Source organism: Suricata suricatta, chromosome 2 (assembly GCF_006229205.1).
Source record: "Suricata suricatta isolate VVHF042 chromosome 2, meerkat_22Aug2017_6uvM2_HiC, whole genome shotgun sequence".
NCBI lineage: Eukaryota > Metazoa > Chordata > Mammalia > Carnivora > Herpestidae > Suricata > Suricata suricatta.
The window spans coordinates 176,962,003-176,984,538 of record NC_043701.1 but is presented as its reverse complement, the minus strand read 5'-3'; the positions used below and the strand labels follow the sequence as shown (position 1 = coordinate 176,984,538).

The 22,536-nt window shown below is 49.4% G+C and overlaps 1 protein-coding gene across 7 annotated transcripts in view; it reads left to right on the top strand.

Moving 5' to 3' along the window:
- Nucleotides 1-22,536, top strand: part of FGFR2 (fibroblast growth factor receptor 2) — a 111,503-nt gene that overhangs the window by 50,844 nt on the left and 38,123 nt on the right. For 4 of the 7 annotated variants that reach the window (XM_029932707.1, XM_029932706.1, XM_029932703.1 and 1 more), the window contains 2 exons: nucleotides 2,307-2,430; nucleotides 20,007-20,197. In XM_029932707.1, the coding sequence (XP_029788567.1) occupies nucleotides 2,307-2,430; nucleotides 20,007-20,197 (315 nt within the window). Of the gene's footprint in view, nucleotides 1-2,306; nucleotides 2,431-20,006; nucleotides 20,198-21,304; nucleotides 21,453-22,536 lie in introns of all 7 variants that reach the window. The other 3 variants (XM_029932705.1, XM_029932702.1, XM_029932704.1) reach the window with 1 other exon arrangement.

Below are 22,536 nucleotides of genomic sequence, written 5' to 3'. Positions count from 1 at the left end.
GAACTGAATATTTACAGCACGGCTGAATGCGGGATTACGGGACGTGGTGACGTTAGGGCCTATGGCTTCATCCCTCAGTTACGCTCCGTGTGCTTAGTTCTTTCAGAGTCCAGGAAAGTCCCATTTCTGATAACCCGGGCGAGCCTGGGGGGAGAGGGAGGGTCTCTGTAAGGGCCCACCTGCCTCAAGTTAAATCCCAGAGTTTGGCCCTGCCTCTTCTGGATGCATCTCAGCACACAGTTCCAGGGCAGCACCCAGAGGCAGGGGCCGGGGCAGGATTTAGATGGAGAATTCTCATTGCTCTGGGACATTTAGCAACCACCTCTGCTCCTTCCCAGCATTCCTTCTATACGCTGTGCCCAGAAGGTGCTTGTCCCTCCCTGGCGGGGACCCAGCCTCTTGTCTGGTTCTCCTACAAGCACGTGGCCCCTCCAGGAGCAGAAAGCAGGGCTTCTCCAAAGCTGAGTACAGATTTTTCTCCTTTGTTGGGGGTCTGATGCCTGCAGATTCACTTTACTGCCAGACTTTCCACCTGTGACTGTGAGAATGACTATCCCCCCATCAGACCAAGACGGTCTTGATGGTGATACAGGGGTAGGTGGTGAACGGCAGCAAAGGAGCGAAGTCTGGAGCAAAGGGTCTGTCTGCCCAGAGCTTGCTCTTCAGCGCTCGTACTTGGTGAAGACAAGGCCACCCGACCCCGTGATCCTTCCTAAGACCGTCTGTGCTGAGCAGTGGTCTCGGTTTTGACCTCCACCTCCGTGGCTGCTCTGACCTGACACACCTCGTGTCCTCAACAGGCACTGATAACCCCTTACCTCTGTTGGTGCTGCTTTTCAAAGCGGACAGCTGCTTGGCCCACCCGGCTCGGTGATGGAGCGTTCATGAATGATTTTCTGTATTCTCTAGTTCCTTGACTCACTCGTGTGCTTGCAGAGGCTCCACTGGTATTATCGGTTTTTATGTGATTAGGGCAGAAAACACTTGCAGTGCTCAGGGAATCATTCAGAAGGTCAGTTGCAACTCCTGAAATCATAGTTAAGACCACTAGGGCCCTGGCTTTTTTTTTTTTTTTCTCCTTTCTCCCCTTCTCCATTTCTCTAGAGTGCCTCGTCCAAAATACCTTTAAAACATGATTTGGATTTGGGAGGGGGGCATTAAAGCCTTAAACCTGCAAGTTGAAATCTGCATTTTGGCTCTTCATAAGGGAAAGTCACGCTTGCTTGGAAGTTTGAGTCTATGAAAATATTTTCAGAGCAAGGCGGGAATGTTACAGTCTAGTCTGTTTGCATGTTGACAGATGGGTGGGTGGGAATCACAATAACTTATTTTCACATGTGCTGCTTATCTCTGAAAAGTCTCAAGGAGTTTGTAAGCAGACGGATATACAACTTAGATTTCCTAAGGATTCATTGCTCCCATATTTGGCATTCTGACTGTACCTCTCAGGACCATGTAGCATCTATTTAGGCATTGCCGGAGATGGGAGGGGCAGACGTATGTTCCCAGTTGAAACTTCTTGAGACTTCCAGACAGCATCTGAGAGTGATGGAGGAGAAAACGGCAGGCTTGCGGGGCGCCTGGGTGGCTCAGTCAGTGAAGCGTCCAGCTTCGGCTCAGGTCATGATCTCATGGTTCATGGGTTTGAGCCCTGTGTCGGGCTCTGTGCTGACAGCTAGCTCAGAGCCTGGAGCCTGCTTCGGATTCTGTGTTTCCCTCTCTCTCTCTTGACCCTCCTCTCCTCACATTCTCTCTCTCTCAAAAATAAATAAAGCATTAAAAAAAAATAAATGGTAGGCTTGCAACCTGGAAGGCTCCAAGAGCAATGCAGCACCTAGCTTGTGGCCCTGGGAGAATCACGGTAGCTGAGGCCGGACGGAGTGCAAAGAGCAGTGCCTGGCATGCAGCAGGCGCTCATTGGTGCCAGCCCTCAATGATTCCTTAGTGCGGTGGGGCCTGGGCTTCCTAGTGGATGAGTGACCTTTCAGTTCCCCTGCTCTGGGGTGCTGGGACGGCCTGGCCATTTGGCAGCTTCTGGAAGAACCCATCCTCCAGGGACGAATTCACTCCACACACGCACATGTCTGAACATGTCAGTTTCCCCCTTCCTAGACACTCACCGTGATGATAATGACTGTTTTCGTTTGGCTCCATCCTGAGTGCTTAGTGTGAGGGAAATGTACAATTCAGGTGATTCTTCTCTACCTTCCTTGTCTCCTCCAACTTCTTTCTAAATCAAGATGGCAGAGTACCTGGTAATTTATGCTAAGATTATTAAGTAACCTCCTTCCCTTTGATCTTTTCAGGTACGAAACCAGCACTGGAGCCTTATTATGGAGAGCGTGGTCCCGTCCGACAAAGGCAATTACACCTGCGTGGTGGAGAACGAGTACGGCTCCATCAACCACACGTACCACCTTGACGTTGTTGGTGAGTTTGCTTCTCCCCGAGGGACAGCCGTGCACCTGCCTGCTATAACTTGACTCATTTGACCTTTCGAAAGTGCGTCTTGTTTCTCCCCATGGTTTAAGGAGAGAGAGCGTTGGTTCGTTTTCCTTCCGTCTGAATACAAGCTGCTGTTTGAAATGGACTCTTTTGTCACTGGATGGCGTTCTGTTTCCCAATTCGCCATGTTTTACATATGTTGTGATCCTCTTGGTTCTCTAGCATCATCTTGTGTGAACTGGACGTGGGATGACATGTGTTGACACTCTGAAAGCCGAGATTCGTCTTAAGAATGTTAGTGTGTTCAGAGAAAGGGTACAGATACGCTCTAGGAGAACTTGGTTTGTGAAAGGGAGGCAGCATTGTCCAAAGAAGGGCAATTGGGTATCACTGGCTAATGAGTGAAGGAGGTTTTTCAAGGACTGAGCTTCTAGCTGGAGGAAGGGTGGTGTCCAGGAGCCCTTGGTGTCTATCGGGGGGGAAAGTCATTCAGTGCTGTCCTGTGGCTTCAGCATTTGTTCCTGAAAAGGATTTCTCCTGTGGAAAAGGAACTGTGTATATGGGCTTATAAATTCTTTTTTATCTAAGTGCTCAGATAGATAGGCTACTTTAAATTTTTTTCCCCTTGTAATGTTTTATTTATGTTTGAGAGAGAGAGAGGGAGAGAGAGAGTGTCAGCAGGGAAGGGGCAGGGAGAGAGGGAGACACAGAGGCTGAAGCAGGCTCCAGGCGCTGAGCTAGCTGTCAGCACAGAGCCTGAAGTGGGGCTCGAACCTACGAACTGTGAGATCATGACCTGAGCGGAAGCCAGACACTCAACAGACTGAGCCACTGAGGCGCCCCTAGGCTACTTTAATTAGATATCTTAAGATCAATAGGTTGTTGTCCTGGAATTCAAATGTCTTCCCATCTTGCCTATTATGATGGGTTTTGTTGTAACTGATAAAGGAAGGGTGTTTCTCTGTCTTGTTGGAGGACTGGAGATAACCTAGGATGTGGCTCCGAGCTGCCGGGATAGTGGGCTAAGATCTTGTCTTTGCACTATCCATCTTTTCTCTGTTTGTCATCTACTTTGACTCTCCGTGTCCACACCTGACCTTGAGCCTGGCTGGGGGTTAGCGGACCTGTTTGCCCTTCTCCACTTGATCTCCAGCTCCCAAGGTCTCAATTCCAGGCTCACCTCGATTGATTTTTGCCTTAATGTGACCCTTTGTAACTCCACAGACCCCTGCCTAGCCACCGTGTGTATAAGCAGAGGCCTTCCTCCATCATTTTCTATGCATGTGTCTCTAGTACTGTTTCATACGTGGGCATTTCTTCTCCTTCAGCAAACTACAAACTCTCCGAAGAGAGGCTCCTTAGATATCCGAATTCCCAAAGAACCATTAAAACACCTTCCGAAAGCTTGACTCACCAAACTTCACAGATTGGGGTTAAGTTTTAGGTCAACTGACAAACAGAAAACCATTTTGATTTTCTATCAAGTTACATGAAATCCATAAGAAGCTCCCTCTTGGAAAGCATGAGATTGTCTTTATATTCACGAGTACGTAAGGATTCGGTGAAAAAAAATGCTGGTTCTTCGGAAGCCTTCCTGTGAAATTTGGTTGCTTTTCTGTAATGTTGCTCCTGTAGGCATTCACAGAAGGCTGAGTTTCAGAACCCTCTTTTCTCACAGAGACTCTGGTGGAAGGTTTCTTAGTGGGAACTGTTCCATACGGATACCGTACAATTCAGACCCGAAGAAATAACACTCAGTTATGGGATGGAGATGGCGAACATCTATTTTGGCATCGGTGGGCCGCAAATCTATTGGTGAAGCACACGCCGTGGAGTTCATATCGGGCCTCACATCTCCTGGGGCTACAAGTCCTCAGTACTGACTTTTGAAGCAAGCCATTTATCGTGGGAAGAAAATAATTGTGCCGTAGCAGTCCGTGGGGATCGCGGCTTTGCTAAGGCCCACAGATTGTTCACTGGGATCGGTTTGGGGACCATTCCAGGAATCCCGAGTCAGCTGGGCCACCTCAGCCATGGGCTCTTGCTCCCAGCAGGCTTTAGGCTGAGTTGTTATGTAAAACATTCAAAAGCCCCTCACCCCACCTCTCCTTTGAGCTTTCTGGCAGCTCATCTCTGTGAAGCCCTAAAATCTCTCTTACAGTTTAGGGTTGGATTTGAACTGGGCTGCTGAATAGTGGAATTGTGCTGTCTAATGTTAATCCCCTGGCAGTCAGTCTTGTTGAAAAGAGCGTATGATTCAGTGGTGTAATGTAGAGTGAGCCTAGAGCGTATGGAGTAATGCAGAGAAAGGCCCGATTATGTCACAAATTTGGGAGACTGCCCAGCCAGACGTGGGCCAATAATGACACAATGCTGGTTGGGAATATCCATTAAAGCTCAACCCCTCGTAATTTTCCAAGCCTTGAACCTTCTTTATAAATAGAAGCCAAAAGTCAGCGGAGTAGAAGACATTTTCAGGAAAGACGGAGGTGTGAAATACTCTCATCTTTGCTCAAAACCCCAGTAATTCCTTTGAGAAGCACTAATAAAACAAGAGTGGAGTCAGCCCTGGAGTCTCACGTAGACTCACAGGGCCAGTAGGCGGTCGTCCTGACCGTCTCAATAAGTGGCAGCAAACGGGATTCAGGCCTGAAGGACGAGTTTCTGGCGGCCCCGCGGCCCAAGCGCAGGATTGCACGTCATGGTAACAGCTTTGCAACTAGTCGGCCTCTCCCAGAGAATCGGAGCCTCTCTCTCCCCGAACGCGCAGTCCTGTCCTTGGTCACATTCTTCGAGGGTTTATTTTTGTTGCTAAGATACATGGGTTTGCCGCTCAGATATTACGAAGCATCAAAATGGGTGAGATCTTTTTATTGAAATTCTTCCTTGGAAAGGCATTCCCATAAGGACTTTCATGTAAAAGCCGTGTAATTTAAGTGACATTCTTGCGTTCGGGAATTAAACAGCCAGCCATTGTTGTGTGTCAGGGTAATGCTCTCGTTTATGGGAGCCCTTTTAGGAGCCTTGCTTGATCCTTATTAAAATCGACACCATTACTTTTCAGCCATTTACTTGCAAGGGAAAATTAGGGGGAAGCTCCACATCTCGGTAGTTGTGCCTGTAATAAAACCGCCCCCCCTGAGAGAGCGGGCCCCGGGAGGTGGCGAGGCCTGGCCGACGCTCTTCCGCGGAGAAGGCTGCTGTCCTGGGTCCTGGCGGGGGGCTCCGCCTCCGGGAAGCTGCGGCCTCAGACACGGCTTGAACCTCTGGCCTCAGGGCCCTCGGTGCCTGCGGATGAAGGAGTCGAGACTCACTGACGTCGGCAGAAGGCGGCCTGGTGTCGTGGAGGGAGAGAGAGTGGTGGATCTGCCAGCCCGCCCACCGGGGCGCCCGGCGAACCGGACAAGTCAAGAAAGTCAGCTTTTCGGAGCCTGTCTGTCCTCCTCAGGGAAATCGGAATGATGGGACTTGGCTCGATCCTGGGGTGGTTGTATCTTTTCTTAGGAGGTGCTGTGACAAGGAAGCACAGACGGGATGGCTTAGGACGGCAGAAATCTGCTGTCTCCCTTCTGGAAGCCAGACGTCGGAGGGCAGAATGTCAGCGGGGTTGGGTCTTTCTGGAGACTCTGCGGGGAAATCTGTTTCACGCTCCTCCCCAGCTCCTGGTGGCTGTCGGCAGCCCTCGGCTTGTGACCTGTCATTCCAGCGTCTGCCTCTGTCTTCCCGCGGCTGTCCTCTCTGTGACACAGCGGGTGTCACCTGGCCTTGGATTTCAGGCCCGTCCCTCAGTCCAGTGTCCTCTCCAGAGCCTTCAGTTCCTGACAAAGACTTTGTTTCCAAGTCGGGTCACATTCACAGGTCCCAGGGGTTAGGATATGGGCTTGTCTTTTGGGGGGGGGGGCATAGCTCAACCCACAGCAATGGGGGATCAGTTGGATTGACGGGTAAAAACACCAAATTGGCATCATGGGGCCAACAACACATGCTGGTTTTCTCCCCTCAAACCGGGACTCTTTAGAGAGTTAGGCATTTTTGGGTGCCTGCGTGGCTCAGTCGGTTGAGCGTCTGACTTCAGTTCAGGCTGTGATCTCAGAGCTCATGAGTTCAAGCCTGCATTGGGCTCTCTGCTCTCAGGGCAGAGCCTCCCTGGGATTCTCTGTCCCTTCCCCCTTCTCGCTGCCCTTCCCCCTCCCTCTTTCTCTCTCTCTCAAAAAGAAATATTAAAAAAAGGCATTTTTAATAGCTTTTGTTAGACTCCATCAGAAGCGTTAGTAAATCAACTGAAAGCTGTGCCGAGACCAAGAGGAGGGGCTGGTGGCTGCTTTTCACATGTCCTGCTCGGTTTACATCTTTGGTCCATGCAGTCATCAGGGCCGTCCCAGGCCTGATCAGAATGCAGCGGAAGGTTGTGTTTGAGAGCCCCAGGTCCTTCAGGCTGGCCTCTGCCTTCGCCCGTTAGCCCTCGCACAGTTGAGGAGCATCAAGTTTGGGAGGGGGGTGGCGGTGAGGCATTTATTTGCCAAGAACTGAACCCCAGAGTTGGGGCCTCCATCTGGGTGTCCTCAAAACCTAGGTTAACGCTCCATGCAGCACACATGGAGGTCTCTGTGTTTAGTGTCCTGTGGTGTAGACCAGCAGGGACCACTGCAAGACTCTGAAAAGGTGCTGCTGTTACCCCCACACCCCAGCTCTGTTGCAAAACAAAAGTGAGAGAGAGAGAGAGATGAAAGTATTGAATGGACAAGTTGCCCATCTGTACTCAGAGACCCCCTTTGACTTTGAGTTACAAGCTTTTTCTCCCTTTGGGTGTCCCAATTCTGCAACCCCAGAGACCCTAAGTTTTAAGCGTTTGGCATTGGACATTTGGGGGGCGGAGGTCAGAAACGGTGCCTCTGGATTTGCTGAGGCCAGCCATGCCTTCTCCTCCGTCGGTCTGACTTTCCAGAGATTTGTTCTCCCCCTGGGACAAGAGCTGTAAGCACCAGACAGTGTCTGAGTAGACTGTTGGGAGGCAGTCGGCAGCCAAGCATCCCTCTGTCTGGGGGAAGGGTCACTGAGGCCACCTCACCGGCCCTGACTTGCTCAGCGCAAGACCAGGAAGATGCTGTCCGATTAGTCCTTGACATAAATCTGCCGTAACTGGGCTCCGGACATGATGGGATGGAGCCTGAAAGTCTGAAAGAATCTGCCCCAGTGCTAACTGTCCCCCTCTGGTGTGTGTTCAGGAGGAAGGAAGCGTCTTTCCCTCCACGCACTGACTGGTCGGGCTGGCTCTGAGGCTGGCACCTGGCGCCTGGCAGCCCACCCCCAGTGCGAGAAGGAGAAGACCCATAAATTGTTTACCGCTCGGGGCAGCCTCTGTTCTGGGAAGACAAAGCCTCCGGTGTGACCCCTGCGCAGAAGAGTGACTGAGGCAGGTTCAAGGCCCTTAGGGGACACCCTTAACACTTGTCCAGGATGGATTTTGGAATCTTTCTTGGGTTGGGAACAAAGTGGCATTTAAGTAAATGAAATGGTGGCCTCGTTAATTACCTGGTTGGTTTATTACTGAAACGGTCAAAACTAGGATCATGCCTGCTTACTGGCTCTTGATGGAAGACCCCTCTCTGTCCGAATTCTCTGCCACACCGCGGCTCCTAGACAAAAGCTTTTGTTTCTCTGTGTGATGAGGGGTGACCGTGGTGGTAGGTGGCATTAAACTACACAAAACAATGCATCCAGAGATGTTGACGCATGGAATGCTTAACTCCCACATTCTGAGTTGCCACATGGTTGCAATTTCCTTGGTGTCCACCAGCCTCAGCCTCACAGAGCCCCTGGGGGTTCTGAACTTGAAGCATCTTTTTTTTTTTTTAATTTTTTTATGTCTTTATCTCATTTTGAGAGACAGAGACAGAGAGCGAGCAAGGGAGGGGCCGAGAGAGGGAGACATAGAATCTGAAGCAGGCTCTAGGCTCTGAGCTGTCAGCACAGACCCTAATGCAGGGCTTGAACCCATGGACTGTGAGATCAAAACCTGAGCTGAAGTCAGATGCTCAACTGACTGAGCCACCCAGGTGTTCTCTAAACTTGAAGCATCTTGATCTAGACGCTTTCTGGTCAGGCCTCATTTGATTTTCCATATTCATCTTGCTGCCAACTAATGCTTTCATTTTCTTGCTCTAGGTTTAAGACTTGGTATTCACCTTGACTTTGGTTTTGCACGTCAGCCCTAGAGTTGTGAAATCTCGCTGGAGGAGGATAGATAGCTGCCTGTTGACAGTGGGCTGGCGGGGGGGGGGCATGCTAGGGAATAGGTCACAGCGAGTACCTATATCAGTAGGCTTGTTTAGTTCTTGTAGAATCACGGAACTGAGCAGGCTTGAAGTAGGAAGCATGGTCCTACTGCTGCCTTTGTGTCCCGGGAGCCATTTCCTCTGTCCCTTCCTAACCATTGCTACTGCTATTGCTACTCAGCCCTCATGGGACTCCTCCCCTTGCTTGATGCACTTCCGGTGGGAACGACATGATGGAGGTGTTCACGTTCGTTTCCAGCTTTGGTAGCTCAGAAGTCCAGGAACTTCTGAGCCTCAGTTTCATCATCTATAAAGTGGGGGTGATAACCTAGCCCCACTGGAAGGGGATGAGGTAGTAGGGGGCAGTGCTTAAAAAAGTTTTTTTTTTAATGTTTGAGGAGGGGAGCAGAGAGCCAGGAGAGAGGGAATCCCAGGCAGAGTCCCTGCTGTCAGCACAGAGTTGAGTGGGGCTCAACTCAGGAAACCATGAGATGATGACCTGAGCTGAGATCAAGAGTCAGCTGCTTAACCAACTGAGCCACCCAGGCACCCCAGGGCAGTGCTTTTAAATAATACAACTATGATATTTGACTGTTAGTCACTGTCATTAGGTGGTCCCCCCACCTCCTCTTGGATCCCTAGGTCGAGACACGTGCATTCCGCATAGCCCTGGTTGAAGGAGGCGGCCTCTCCTCTTTCCTCTCCTTTCCTCCAGGGCAGAGATTTCAAAACTTCCCTTGAGCTACTGTTTAATGAGCTTTTGGTTACCTCAGAGCACATTTTTATACCTGTTTCACAACCGGGATTTCGGGGGGCAAGAGCAGGTCGGGGGTGGCTGTGTCACTCCAAATGTAGCGACCAGCAAGTTAAGTGCATTCCATCAGCACCGTACCAGGAAGAAGTTACTCGTTCTGGGCACTGCGAGCGGGTGCCGCTCCTGAGGCTGGAGCAGACACATGCCAATGGAAACGGGGCATGTTAGGACCTCGCAGTGTCAGCGTTTTCTGCCATGCCCTTTGCAAGCCATCAATTGCCCTCTGCCCCGTAGTGGAGGAAGGAAGCCTTCTTGACTGCTCTCGATTCTGGCAGGGGTCCTGGCTGAGGTGGCTGGGGCAGAAGGCTAATATTTGATCTCCTGTCTCATCTTTGGCATGGGCCCGATGGTGTGGGCAAAGAGATGTGGAAGTGTTAAAGACACGTGACTGTCTTACAGGGTTTTTTGTAAGAAGAGGATGGGAAGTGTAGGGCAGGGCAGGGGATGGGGAGAAATGCGCTGTGGTCTGAGCATCAGCGAGTAGTCTTGGCATGAAGCTGTGAGTCCGTGGATGCCAGTCACAGCACCCAGAATGAGCTAGACCTTTGTAAGATTTCTGTCAGTGTGTGCTGAATTAGAATAATAGAATAGAATAATTAGAAAAACAGCTTAACAAGTCACTTCATATTTGGAGTTTGTGGTTCTTAACATAGCAAGGTCTTTTATTTTTTTAATGTTTTTAAAATTTATTTTGAGAAAGAGAGAGGGAGAGAGAGAAGGAGGGGCAGAGAGAGAGAGAATCTCAAGCAGGCTCAGTGCTTTCGATGCAGATCCTGATGCAGGGCTCGATCTCACGATCCGTGACATCATGACCTGAGCCAAAATCAAGAGTTGGACGCTTAAGTGACAGAGCCCCCCGGGCTCCCCACCACGGCAAGTTCTGAAGCAAGACATCTTCAGAGCTTCTGTCCAAACTCCAGACGGTCTCCATTTCCAATCACCTTTATAAACCAAAAGACCCTCGTTGGGAAACATTACATCAACTCTTAATTAAATGTAAAGCTAGAAATGCCATCAGATTTCTTCCTGTCATAAATGACACCTCCACCCGAGTGCCTCTCTGGACTCCTCCTTTAGAACAGCCCTCTGCTGTGTGTATGGACTTTGGGGCAGGCAGGGCAGAAGTGACCCCATGCTGTAAGTGTAAGGACGCAGGTTTGAGACAATAGAAGGGCACATATTGCCCAAGGCAGGAGGGACCACCCTTGTAATACCCTTAACATTCCTAAGGGCAGGCTTAGAAATAGAAGCTATAGGTAGTCAGTTATTGCTTAAGGCCAGATACACCCTATGTGAGGGTCCTGGGTCCTGGGTCTACTCTGTGATTGGTTAACACTCTAAATGTTGTAATTGGATATCACTGTACCTATGTCACAATTTCCTATAACTCCCCCTTCCCAAACTCATAAAAGCCCTACCCTGCCTTTGTTCTGGGCTCTCAGCGTGGATCCACCACGCCGGTAAAGGTAAAGTCTGTGAGCCTGAGTTTAGGCCCCGGCGAGCCTAAACCCGTAATAAAGCCCTTTGCTTTTGCATGCGTGACTCGGTCTCCTTGGCGGTTTCTGGTTTTTGGGGACGGTTTTTGGGGACGATAAAGAAATCTTGGGTATTACATAAGAAGAATGTGCTCCCAACCCGGAGGGCAGGCTCCATTGGGAAAGGCAGCTTTCCGAGTTCCTGTCGCATCCTTCCACCATCAGTGACACCGAACAGAGTGGGGAGGTGGGGAAGAGGTGGCTGGATGGGGGCTCTTGGTGTTGTAATGTGAAGATTTCCAGGTTCTCCTTCTGAGAAGAGAGCGGTTGAGGAGGCAAGAGGCTCATTGATTTGAGCAGAGCACTCTAGATCGGTTGGTCCTGTTCGGGAAGCAGCCTGGCCTTTGGGGTGCCAGCCAGTTGACCTTAACGGCACAGAAGACCCCAAAGTACCACAGTGAGGTGGTAGATAGGGTTGGAGATTCCCGGATCTTTAAAAAAATTTTTTTAACGTTGTATTTGTTTTTGATAGAGAGAGAGACAGAGCATGAGAGGGGGAGGGGCAGAGAGAGAAGGAGACACAGAACCGGAAGCAGGCTCCAGGCTCTGAGCTAGCTGTCAGCACAGAGCCTGATGTGGGGCTCGAACCCACGAATGTGAGAGCTGACCTGAGCCTAAGTCGGAGGCTTAACTGACTGAGCCACCCAGGTGCCCCATCCTGGATCTTGATAGAACTACTTTCTTTCTCCCAGAGCCTCCCCCTTCTAGAATTCTCTCACACACACTGCCATCCCAAAGAAGTGTGCAAATCAACAGGTCATGTGGTGCCCCAGATCTCCCTCCCCTCATATCAGGTTGAGAGTGATATTTTGCTAGACAGGCATTGGATATCATTCTGGAAGGATCTTTGGCAGTTGTCCTTTCCTTGAAAAAGGAGGTCTTCATTTTATTGGGCTCAGTGTACACTCTGGACCAGGGCGGAAAAGTAAAGGACTTAGTCCTTTACAACTTAACATTCTGGCCAACAGAAACAAAACCATTCTGTGCGGGACACGATCCCCGAGTGTGCACTAGGGCGTGGGCTCCCTTGCAGGAGGCATCTCCTCCGGCTCAGAAAGTGAGAAGTGGGGCCTTGCGGGAGCTCGGTGACCATCTGGAAGTTTCTCTGTTGATGACGCTTACGGCAAGGGCTATCCAGAGTCACTTCTATTTTCAGTGTCTGAGTTTGCCTGTCAGAAAACCAATGGGGTTTTATCGGTTCGTGTACTTTGTACCAAAGGGAGGCTTTTCTTGTTTGCTCAGATGGGCTGAAAGCTTCTACTTCTGCTGGAGCCGCCCCAGGAGCAAAATAAAACATCTAAGAGATTAGCGTGATAGAGTTTTCTAGACTTCCTCTAGAATTAAAGCCTTTTTAATGAGGAAAGTTGATGAACCTGTGAACATTATTTTTGTAGGCCTCCTCCCCTGTCTGCACATATCGATTATTTCATTATTATTGGTGACCCCTATGTTCTTCTGTCCTGGAGACGGTATAATTTATTTAATCACTTTCCCCCTGGGTGGGGACTTGGGCTGTTTTCCTGTTACAGAAGAGGCCATCATGGGGCTCCTGGGTGGCTTTGTCAGTTAAGCGTCCAACTTTAGCTTAGGTTATGGTCTCACAGTTCGTGGGTTCGAGCCCCGCATCGGGTTCTGTGCTGACAGCTCGGAGCCTGGAGCCTGCTTCAGATTCTGTGTCTCCCTCTCTTTCTGACCCTCCCCTGCTCATGCTCTGTCTCTCTCTGTCTCAAAAATAAATGAACATTAATAAAACATTTTTTTTAAAGAAAAAGAGGCCACCATGGCAAGCTTTGCACACACCCATTTGTTGGCCACCTGGGTGACCATTTTTCTGGGACAGATTTCCAGAAGTAGACTAACCAGACCCTCTTTGGTGTCGACAAAAATGTCTTCGACATAAAGAGCTTCGTTTTGAGTGCTGCTGTCTTTGGGGGACTCCCTGGTGATTTGACTTTTAGTTTCTTTGCAAACCATTGGAGAGGAGAGTCTTTGATTTTGGAGTTCAGCAGAAAGGTATGTTTAATTCTAGGACTTTTAAGAAATCCATTTCCAGCAGGCTCTTCCCAGGGAGGAAACAGCCATGCAGACACCGGCTGATAATCTTGCATTCCAGAAAGATGTGTTGGCCCCCTCCCCGCACCCCCACGGCGAGTGGCGGGGTGCTGAGGCTCTGTGATGTGGCTCCCAGCGCGACCGCGCTCAGCTGTGTTTACCCCAGCGCCGCTGGAGCGAGCCTGGGGAGACTGACGTCTGAGTTTTGCATCAGTGTGAAAACCAAGCACAAGATGGGGAGGGACGCTGTGCGGAGTCCTTTGTGTTGGGCCAGAGAAAAGCTGTCAGTAAACAGGACAAGATAAATACACTTCACTAATGGAGAAGCCAGGTTTTCCACGACCCTAGAAATAGATCTTGTTCGCTCCGTGATCATGTCACCTTTGCCACTTCTCTTTTTGAGAAAGGTATGCGTAACAACGAAATGTACCATTTTAGCCAACTTTGAAGGTACAGTAGCGTGGCATTAACTACATTCACACGGGTACACAACCATCCCCACCATCTAATCCCCAGAAATTTTCGTCATCTTAGAGCCACGTCTCCTCTTAACTAAAGGAAAGGCATTTTTGAAATTTTTTTAAGTTTATTTGTTTTGGGGCGCCTAGGTGGCTCAGTCGGTTAAACATCTGACTTCGGCTCAGGTCATGATGTCACAGTTTGTGGGTTCGAATCTCACATCGGGCTCTGTGCTGACAGCTAGGTCAGAGCCTGGGGCCTGTCTTCGGATTCTGTGTCTCCCTTTCTCTCTGACCCTCCCCAGCTCACACTGTGTGTGTGTTTCTCTCTCTCTCAAAAAAAAAAAAAACCCAATAAATTAAAAAAAATAGTTTATTTTGAGAGAGGGAGAGAGAGTGGGAGAGAGAATCCCAAGCAGACTCTGCACCGATAGCATGGAGCCTGACATGGGGCTCGAACTCACGACCTGCCAGATAAGGACCTGAGCCGAAATGAAGAGTCGGATGCTTAACTGACTGAACCATCCGGGCGCCTCAGGAAAGGCATTTTTGAATCTAACTTGGACATAACTTTATGGTCACCTGAGAGCCTACGGTTCCGGTTTCACTATTGAAGGCACAGAGCTCAGAGTATTGTAAACATTTGGGGGTATAAATAACACACAGCCCTCCTCGTGTAATTCGCCCAGGAAGACCTAAATTGACACCCAGCTGGTCGAAGCCACTCGGCCCCCAGCCACATAATACGGTCCATGACATTAATTAGGGAAGGCGCTTCGCCTCCACCTGCTTTGGTCTTCCCAGGCTGCCCAGCCCCGGCCAGCACATCAGTCTGCTGTCCACCTCATCGAGCAAGCACAAAGGAGTTAGTGGTGTTTCTGCTTCTAGCATTTCACGTGGTGCAGCCTCCGGAAGTCACTGAGGGACCTCGGCACTGGAGGGAAGACACTTTGGCTTTCCCCACACCAGCTTGGTCTGCAGACTTTGCTGTCCCTGTAGGAGAAATGTGTATGTTTTGGAGGAATTTGGATCCCCACCCACCCCAGTTCTGCAAGACTTCAGAGTCAGGTGTCCAGGCAAGAGGAAAATGAGGCTAATAAGCTAAAGCTTAGGACGGTGAAAGAGCAACAAGCCAGTGATCTTCCACAAAAACACATTTTTTTTTTCTTTATAAAAATGCTTTTCTGGATGCTCGGTCTCCCAGGCCCTCCCATGCTCTGGAAGATGACAAGCCTGCATACCAGCTACGGGTACTTGGGCTGTTTCTGAAAGTGTGCTCCTTCCTTCCTGTTCGCTTCCATCCAGACCTTACCTCTTCCTGCTCCTCAGTTTTAGTTCTGACCTGAGTCTGCTGATTTCTAGAGACCAGAGAAACACAAAACTCAGAACCGAGCTAGATCTGTCCTGTCTGCATTAGGGCATCTTGACAAGGCAATGAACTCATCCTACTAATTGTAATTAGCAGGAGGTCTTTAGCAGGTTAATGGGCGCCTCAGCTTCTGAGGCCTTTGATTCCCTCTCGCTAACTGGTTTGGTGTGTTTTTTGCAACAGAAACAACCACTGCCTACTCTTCAGGGGACTGGTCCTCCAAATCGTGCAACGTTCTTTCCCCGTCCAGCCCCTCGGGGTTGCTAAGAAACTGCCATTTTAGAGGACGGGTAATTACATTCTGATTTCCATTTAAGGTCAGAGCAGGCAGGGTTCTCCGCTCCCCATAGATAAATGGGTGCCCCAGAGCAGGAGACGCGCTGCCTCCAGATCAATACCCGGTACTCCGTGCGATTTGAGTCTCTTGGCATTTTTGCTGCCAAGAGAACAGCTTCGAAATGGCTCTATGTGGCAGGCCCTGCTGACGTTCTGGGGGAGACATACCCAGGAGACCAGTGTGTGCTGGGAAACCAGCAGCTCTGGGCCTGATTAATTTATAGGTCTAATTTAAGAACCTGGTCTCCTTCGGATCCCCGGGATGCGTATTTACGGAGCCTGTAGACATGCTCACTGGACGTTTTTTATGGCCTTTGCTATGTCAGAGCAAAAGTGGTAGATCTCTTACGGGCAAACATATTATTATGTCCAGAGGAGGGACTGGCATGTTATAAAGTTTCAGTGGCCAATTAACCAAGATTTATTCTTTGTCACTCAGGTATTTTCTTTCTTTCTCAATAATTGCCTCGTGGAGGGAGGCAGGCTGTTTTCCGCCTGCTCTTTCTGGTCGTGGCTCCTGGCTTCGGAGCTGGGCTTGAGAAGGTCAGGCTTGAAGCGGAGACTCCTAGCAGCCAGGCCTCCTGCTTCGGGAAAGTGGACTCACTCGGTGCTCTCGGCAAAAGGGAGTGAGCAAAAACGCGGGGGAGAGAGTGTATTTGATAAAGCACTTTCGCCTGTGTTGACAACGTGCTGATTTAGTGGAACCTCAAGCCGGTAGGGCAGCCAGATGCCCTGTGGGCAGCGGGCATGCCCGGTGGGCTTCTTTCCCTTCGGGCTCCAGTGGGAATTCACGCAGGAGCCTTAGAGTCACTCTTCTAACGGTTCTAAACCCATTTCAGGTCCGGGCACCTTCTGCGACGGCTGGATATTTAAAAAAAAAAAAAAAAAAAAAAAACGGAAATCTTCATAAGGGCACGGGGGTGAGCTGCTCATCAGCTTTTCTGTTTTCCATACATTTATTTTGCTGCCCCTGCAAAGGGAGGGGGACAAGTTTGTTTTATATAAGATCTGAGAGTTAAACATGGTGTAAGAGAACCTTGCCTAAAATCTGGAGCACCTTCCAGAGGAAGAGGCTGTGGGTTTTGTTATCATGTAGAAGAGAGGGGCCAGGGGCGCCTGGGTGGCTCAGTCTGTTAAGCATCCAACTTGAGTTCAGGTCATGATCTCACGGTCTGTGGGTTTGAGCCCCACGTCGGGCTCTGTGCTGACAGCTCAGAGCCTGGAGCCTGCTTTGGATTCTGTGTCTCCCTCTCTTTCTGATCCTCCCCTGCTCATGCTCTGTCTCTCTCTCAAAAATAAATAAACATTAAAAAAAAAAAAGAGAGAGAGAGATGGGCCAGCTCTGAGGTTTTATTCTCTAATCCAGAGAGAATTGACTTATTATTATTATTTTTTTATATTGGCTTATTGCCCAAAGCGCTGGGAACCTAAGGAGTTGGCTTTGCTTGGGGCCTGGTGAGCTTCCGGGGAGAGCACTTGAGCTGTTGAGGGTCCCGTGCCCTTATCACTGTCATGTTCCTGCGGGGTTTCCCAGGTGCCTACAGGGCCTGGCCGCGGAGGTCCCTTCTCTGTGGGCGCCACAGCCTGCGTCCTGCTCTGATCTCTGTCATTCCCCTGCTGCCAATCGCCCCTCCGACGGGTCTGGCAGACACCAGGGAAGAGTGGTCACTGCAGGATCCTAGATGAGGCGCCCCGTGCTTTGCAGATCCTGGCATCCCAGGACCTTCTCCGAGATGTTTGGGGCCTGCTCTCTGACTTGTTTAAGGGGAGAGAATAAGGTTGCAAAGGAAATCAAAGCCTGATGTGGAGAAACGAAACATGAGGCCTACTGACTTTTTAAAAACATTTTAAATAACATTCTCTAAGGTTTCATTTAATACCGAAGGCAGCTGTAATAAGTTCTGGAAGACGGTGTAAGGTTTCGATTACAGAGCGATCCCGCTTGCCGGGTTTTGTACCCAAAGTGAGAAAGGGCGGAGGGAGCTGGGGGCGGTTAAGGGGTTATTTTGTATAAGGTGAGAACATTCGAAAAGCTAAATTCGAGAGTGCAAGCCGGTAAAGCTTTGGTACGTTGTAATTTGCAAATGCAATAACGTTAAACCATTGCAAAGGCTTTTTTTCGGGGGGCGGGATTGAAAATAGTCACGATAGCAGTGGGGTAACTTAATAACTGGAATGTAGCAGCACCTTGACCGCAAGTGAAACAAGGCTGCAGGTCTGCAGCGGCCTGCCAGTGTCGCCGCAGTGACTGCAGTCCCCGCTGAAGGCTGGCACGGGCCAGCGAGGTCGGGCCGCCTGAAAGCCCCCATTGTTCCCGGGACATCATTATTTGGCATGACACGCACAGTGTTTGCTTGTGAAACGATTTATTAGGAACAAGTATGTTTAAGAAGGAGAACTTGGTTTGAAATGCAGTTGATCTGGCTTATGACATTTAAGATTTTTACAGTGCCTTTGTTTCTGAGAATAAATATTTCAGTCCACCGTCAATATTTATCTTGAAAACACACAAACACGTGCGCACAAAACCGGAAAACTGTGCCAGAGAATGAATTGATACCTAAAATTCGCTTCTCTCTGGGAAAGAGTAAACCGCCTCAATATTAGGGATGTCTGAAAGGAGTGTATTCTGTTAGCTGGGCTGGCACCCTCCGGCCTGGAGGACAGAGTCCCCTCCCACTGAGTCTCTTGGGAGGAGGCCTGGGGAGGACAGCGCGTGTGTGGACTTAACTCTGTCCTTCTCACGTGGACGGGGCTCGCCGGGATTTAAACCAGACCTGCCCCTGCCAGCCTCAAGCTGGGTCAGCGTGGCCTCCAGCTGGCTGCCAGCCCTGACCGGGAGGCTTGCCGTGGCCCGTTGCTGGGATGGCGTATCAGCTGAAGAGGGAGGGTTTCTGGTGATGTTTGAAGGGATCCCAGCTTCGAGATTTTCTGCCCACAAAGCTAGGACTTTTGGGTCCTTTGCTCAGCCTACAAGGTAACGCCAGTCAGATGAATGACTTTTTTGGAGGCTCTGAAATCCTTATCTGTTTAATGTGAAAATGTAGGTGTCTGTGAAATGATGGGAAATTTTGGAGTGAAATGTGCTAAGAGTAACCCACTAGATTTTTTTCTTTTTTGTTTTTTTTTAAGTTTTTAAAGACCAACAGGCTTGTGCAGTAAAATCAATTTGCACATGGTTTGGCTTGTGTCCAGCAAATTCCACTAAATGATATTTTAATCTGAAAGGACCAAATATAGAAGCACTTTGATATCTGTCTTTCTAATTTGCTCTTTCCAGTGCAGGGCACAGAGATACTCCTGTGCAGGTAGAGGCATCCTTGGTCTGTCAGGGCGGCTAGGATCTCTTTATTTCCCTTGGCCATTTTTTAAGCTAGAGGTTCAAAGTGGCCGTGTCCGTGTTGGGAGAGAGATAGGGAGGCTGCCTTCAAAGTGGAGCTACATGGGGATGAGGTGATGCATTAATGGGTGGATGGATGGATGATTGGGTATGTATGGCTCTTGACCCAACTGCCACGTAGGAAGGTTCCAGCCGGTTTGTGATTCTAGTGCCTTTGTGGACAGGATCACACAGCAGGCTGGTCTGTTATCAGACCACTCACCCCTGTGATTCCCGAGGACTCACTCCTGTGCACAGTTTCTCACCCATCTTGACACAGTAGCCTCTCCAAGACTTCTGCAAAGACTGCCTCTTTTGTTGAGAACTTTTGTCCTAGAGAGAGAAGCAAGGCAGGCGAGGGTGGGAAGCCGTGGCTAGCACGCCCTCCCTGGGGCTTCCTTGGACGTGACCGACACCATCATAGGCCTGGGGGACTGATGTGTCTCTGTTTCTTTTGGTGCTGCATCTGAATAAAGAGTGTCTACTTGTGGGGCGCCTGGGTGGCTCAGTCAGTTAAGCATTGGGCTTGGGCTCAGGTCATGATCTCACAGTCTGTGGGTTCGAGCCCCACGTCGGACTCTGTGCTAACAGCTTAGAGCCTGGATCTTGCTTCTGCTTCTCTCTCTCTGTCTCTCTCTCTCTGCCCCTCCCCCACTTATGCTCTGTCTCTCTCAAAACTAAATATAAAAAAAAAAACTTAAAAAAAAATGTCTGCTTGTGCCTCTAGCACTTGGCATAGTTAAGCATTTCCTTATCAAGGAAACGAATGGGTGAATGATGAGTAAAATGGAGTAAATCCATCGTAAAGAGATGAAGCCCTTAGTTCATTCACGAGTTCATGACTTTGAGATTGAGCTTTTAGTTTTTCTTTTCAAAACAAGAAATGGAAGTCTTCTCAGAGCATCTTCGAGGTGTTGCAGGAGCCACTGTGCGTGTGAGCCGTTTTGGTGTTCAGGGGGCCTTAGTCTTGTCCCTTGCCTGTGCTGTGAAGCTTATGGTCAATGCCAGTCCCCAGTGTGATCCCACTGAACGGGCCTCCATTTTCCTGCCGTTGTCTTGCGATTGTCAAAATAAAAGCTTCTCCCTTGTTCGGTAGGTGACCACGGACAACCAATAACATGAGATATAAGAAGTTCTTCTCTCTGTTTTCTAAATAAGTGCTCTTTTTACAAGGGTCGTGCTCTGGCAGTCTCCTTTGAAGTCGTTTTTGTTATGCATTGGGCCGCGGTGTTATTTCAAAGGAGTCAGCCAGCAGACTTGAGGCCTTTTTGGCTTGTGTTCACGAACAGCCTTATGGACAACACAACTTATTTATCCATCTTCCCCCTCCCTCTCTCCCTCAGAGCGGTCGCCACACCGGCCCATCCTCCAGGCAGGACTGCCCGCAAACGCCTCCACCGTGGTTGGGGGTGACGTGGAGTTTGTCTGCAAAGTTTACAGCGACGCCCAGCCCCACATTCAGTGGATCAAACACGTAGAAAAGAATGGCAGCAAGTACGGACCCGATGGGCTACCCTACCTCAAGGTTCTGAAGGTGAGGACTTTCTGCATCTGAAGGGACCCCACTCCTGGGGGCTCCATCATGGACTTGGGGACAGGTCCTTTGATTTCGTGCTGGTGTGAGAAAATGATTTTCTTCTTGGACCGGCCAGGAGAGAGTGTGTTAGGAGGTGAGGAGGTTACTAGATGTGCTAGTAAAATTGCAGACGGGAACTCTGGGTGCTGGAAGGGCTATGGAATCAGAATAATTCATCTGTTGATTGGCCGTGAGATCTCAGAAGAAACGTTTAGGCTCAGCTGCACATCCATACAAGTGAGGAGCGTGGTCCTAGGTCCCCCACAGGGTGCTTGTGCAGAGTCCGGGCGATAATGTACACTGAACGAGCTTTGTAACCTCTAGGCTTCGTCCCCGTGTGTCCTGTTAACGCCAGCGTCATTCTCTCTTAAGACGATGTTAGGGTCAGATGGCTGTAGCCATCTTTTAGAATCCATTTACATTTTACTTGAACAAGAAAATTCCTTAACCTTTGAAATTCCTTCCAGTGTGGTTTAGCCAGTAAACTTCAGGAAGCGTTTTTGCATTAGTGAAACGTTGAACAAGGACACGTTCTCCTCGTATTTCTTATCTGGTTCCTTACAAGTCCCCATGTTAATGGCATCAGCCTCTTTATTTTTTAGATCCCTGTCACTCTTCAGGATGGTGATAGCAGCGGCGGCTCAGTCTGTACGCCCCCTTCTCAGCCCCCGCCGACCACGGCTCCTGCATTTAGGGTCCCATACGAGACTGTCCTTAAAAAGATCAGTCTTCCAGTAGAACCGTAGGAAGCAGCTCCTCTAAGAACTCGCAGCCAATGAGAATACCAGTGATCAAAATTGCTGGAAAACAATGACCAACCCGGCCAGCCCGGGCACTGCCAGTCTGTTCTGCTGGGAATCAATCCCACCCTTCCATCCCTCCCCCCTGGGTCACTTCCAACATCCACCATTGGCTTAGTTTGACCTTTCTAAACCCACAACCCGTTGAGGCAGCTGTTCAGACCTAACGGAGGCTGTTTTCTTGGGGTGCGTTGGTGGTGGGACCCTAGACAGTACAAAGTTCCTCCCTGTTGGCCTTTATATTGTTCTCCTGTGTCTGTTCCAGCACTCGGGGATAAATAGTTCGAATGCAGAGGTGCTGGCTCTGTTCAATGTGACGGAGGCGGATGCTGGGGAGTATATATGTAAGGTCTCCAATTATATAGGGCAGGCCAACCAGTCTGCCTGGCTCACTGTTCTGCCAAAACAGCAAGGTAACAACGTTTTGTGTTTTTTTTTTTTGTTTTTGTTTTTTTTTTTTGTTTTTTGTTGTTTTTTTTAAAGAAGGCTGGATATAGAAGCTGAAAGGACTTGGTGCTTTGGGAGACGCAGACAGCTTATAGGAGAACTCTGTGGCCTTGGTATATTCATCATAATCTTTCTTTGGTGATGCAGCTGGTATGATGCCAGTAGCCATGGAAAAATGCCCACAACGTTCAAAGTACTTGCTCTAATTTCTTCTAAAGATTATACTCCACCCCCCCACCCCAACAACCAGTTTTTAAGTCGTTCCTTCTGGTTAATCTTGTTTGGGCTGCACATTCCCCATCCGTCCTGTCCATCTTCTGCATTTTAAACACACACCGGCATGCCTAGTTGAATTTGTGACATTTGCATGCCAGCCGAATTCATACCTTCTCCTGCCCCACATTTGCAGAGAAATATTGGCACTATATAATTTTTCCCACAGAACATTATTTCCTTGGTGGTGTAACTGGTGCTCATGAGATACTGCCCTTGATCTTGTTCTCCCGACGTCGAGCACAGTCCATTTCAATCAACGCGCTGCTGGACGCTATTGAAGGCAACAGCAGGTTGACTTTCTTAGTTTGTCATGACCCACACTCGAATATTTATATTAAAGAAAAGAAACACCCAGTTTCTTTGCTGCCAAGATCCTGCCTCTGTTTCTTTCAATGCAGTAGAAGTCAAATGGTTACGCAGGAGTGAAAATTGGAGTCTGGTAACGGACACAGAACTCCCCCCTGGTTGGTGTCCACAGGGCCGGAAGGCAATGCAGGTGTCTACCTGGCCTCGTGTCCAGTGTTCCACTTTATAACACAGTAATGGAGACAGAACCATCCCTTTTTCAAGGTGGGAGTCTGCAGCCAACAGAACCAGAACTCAGCTTGGACTTTTGGGTGCCATGCTTCTGGAAAGCCATCCCTAAATCCAAAGCAAAACAAAAGCTAAGAGAATGGATCTCTGTGGGTTGATTTTTCCATGCGTTTGATTGCATGCATGTCTAGGTGGTGAAGCCGGTGTGGTGACGGGGCCTGTGGAGGTGAGCTGCTCAGT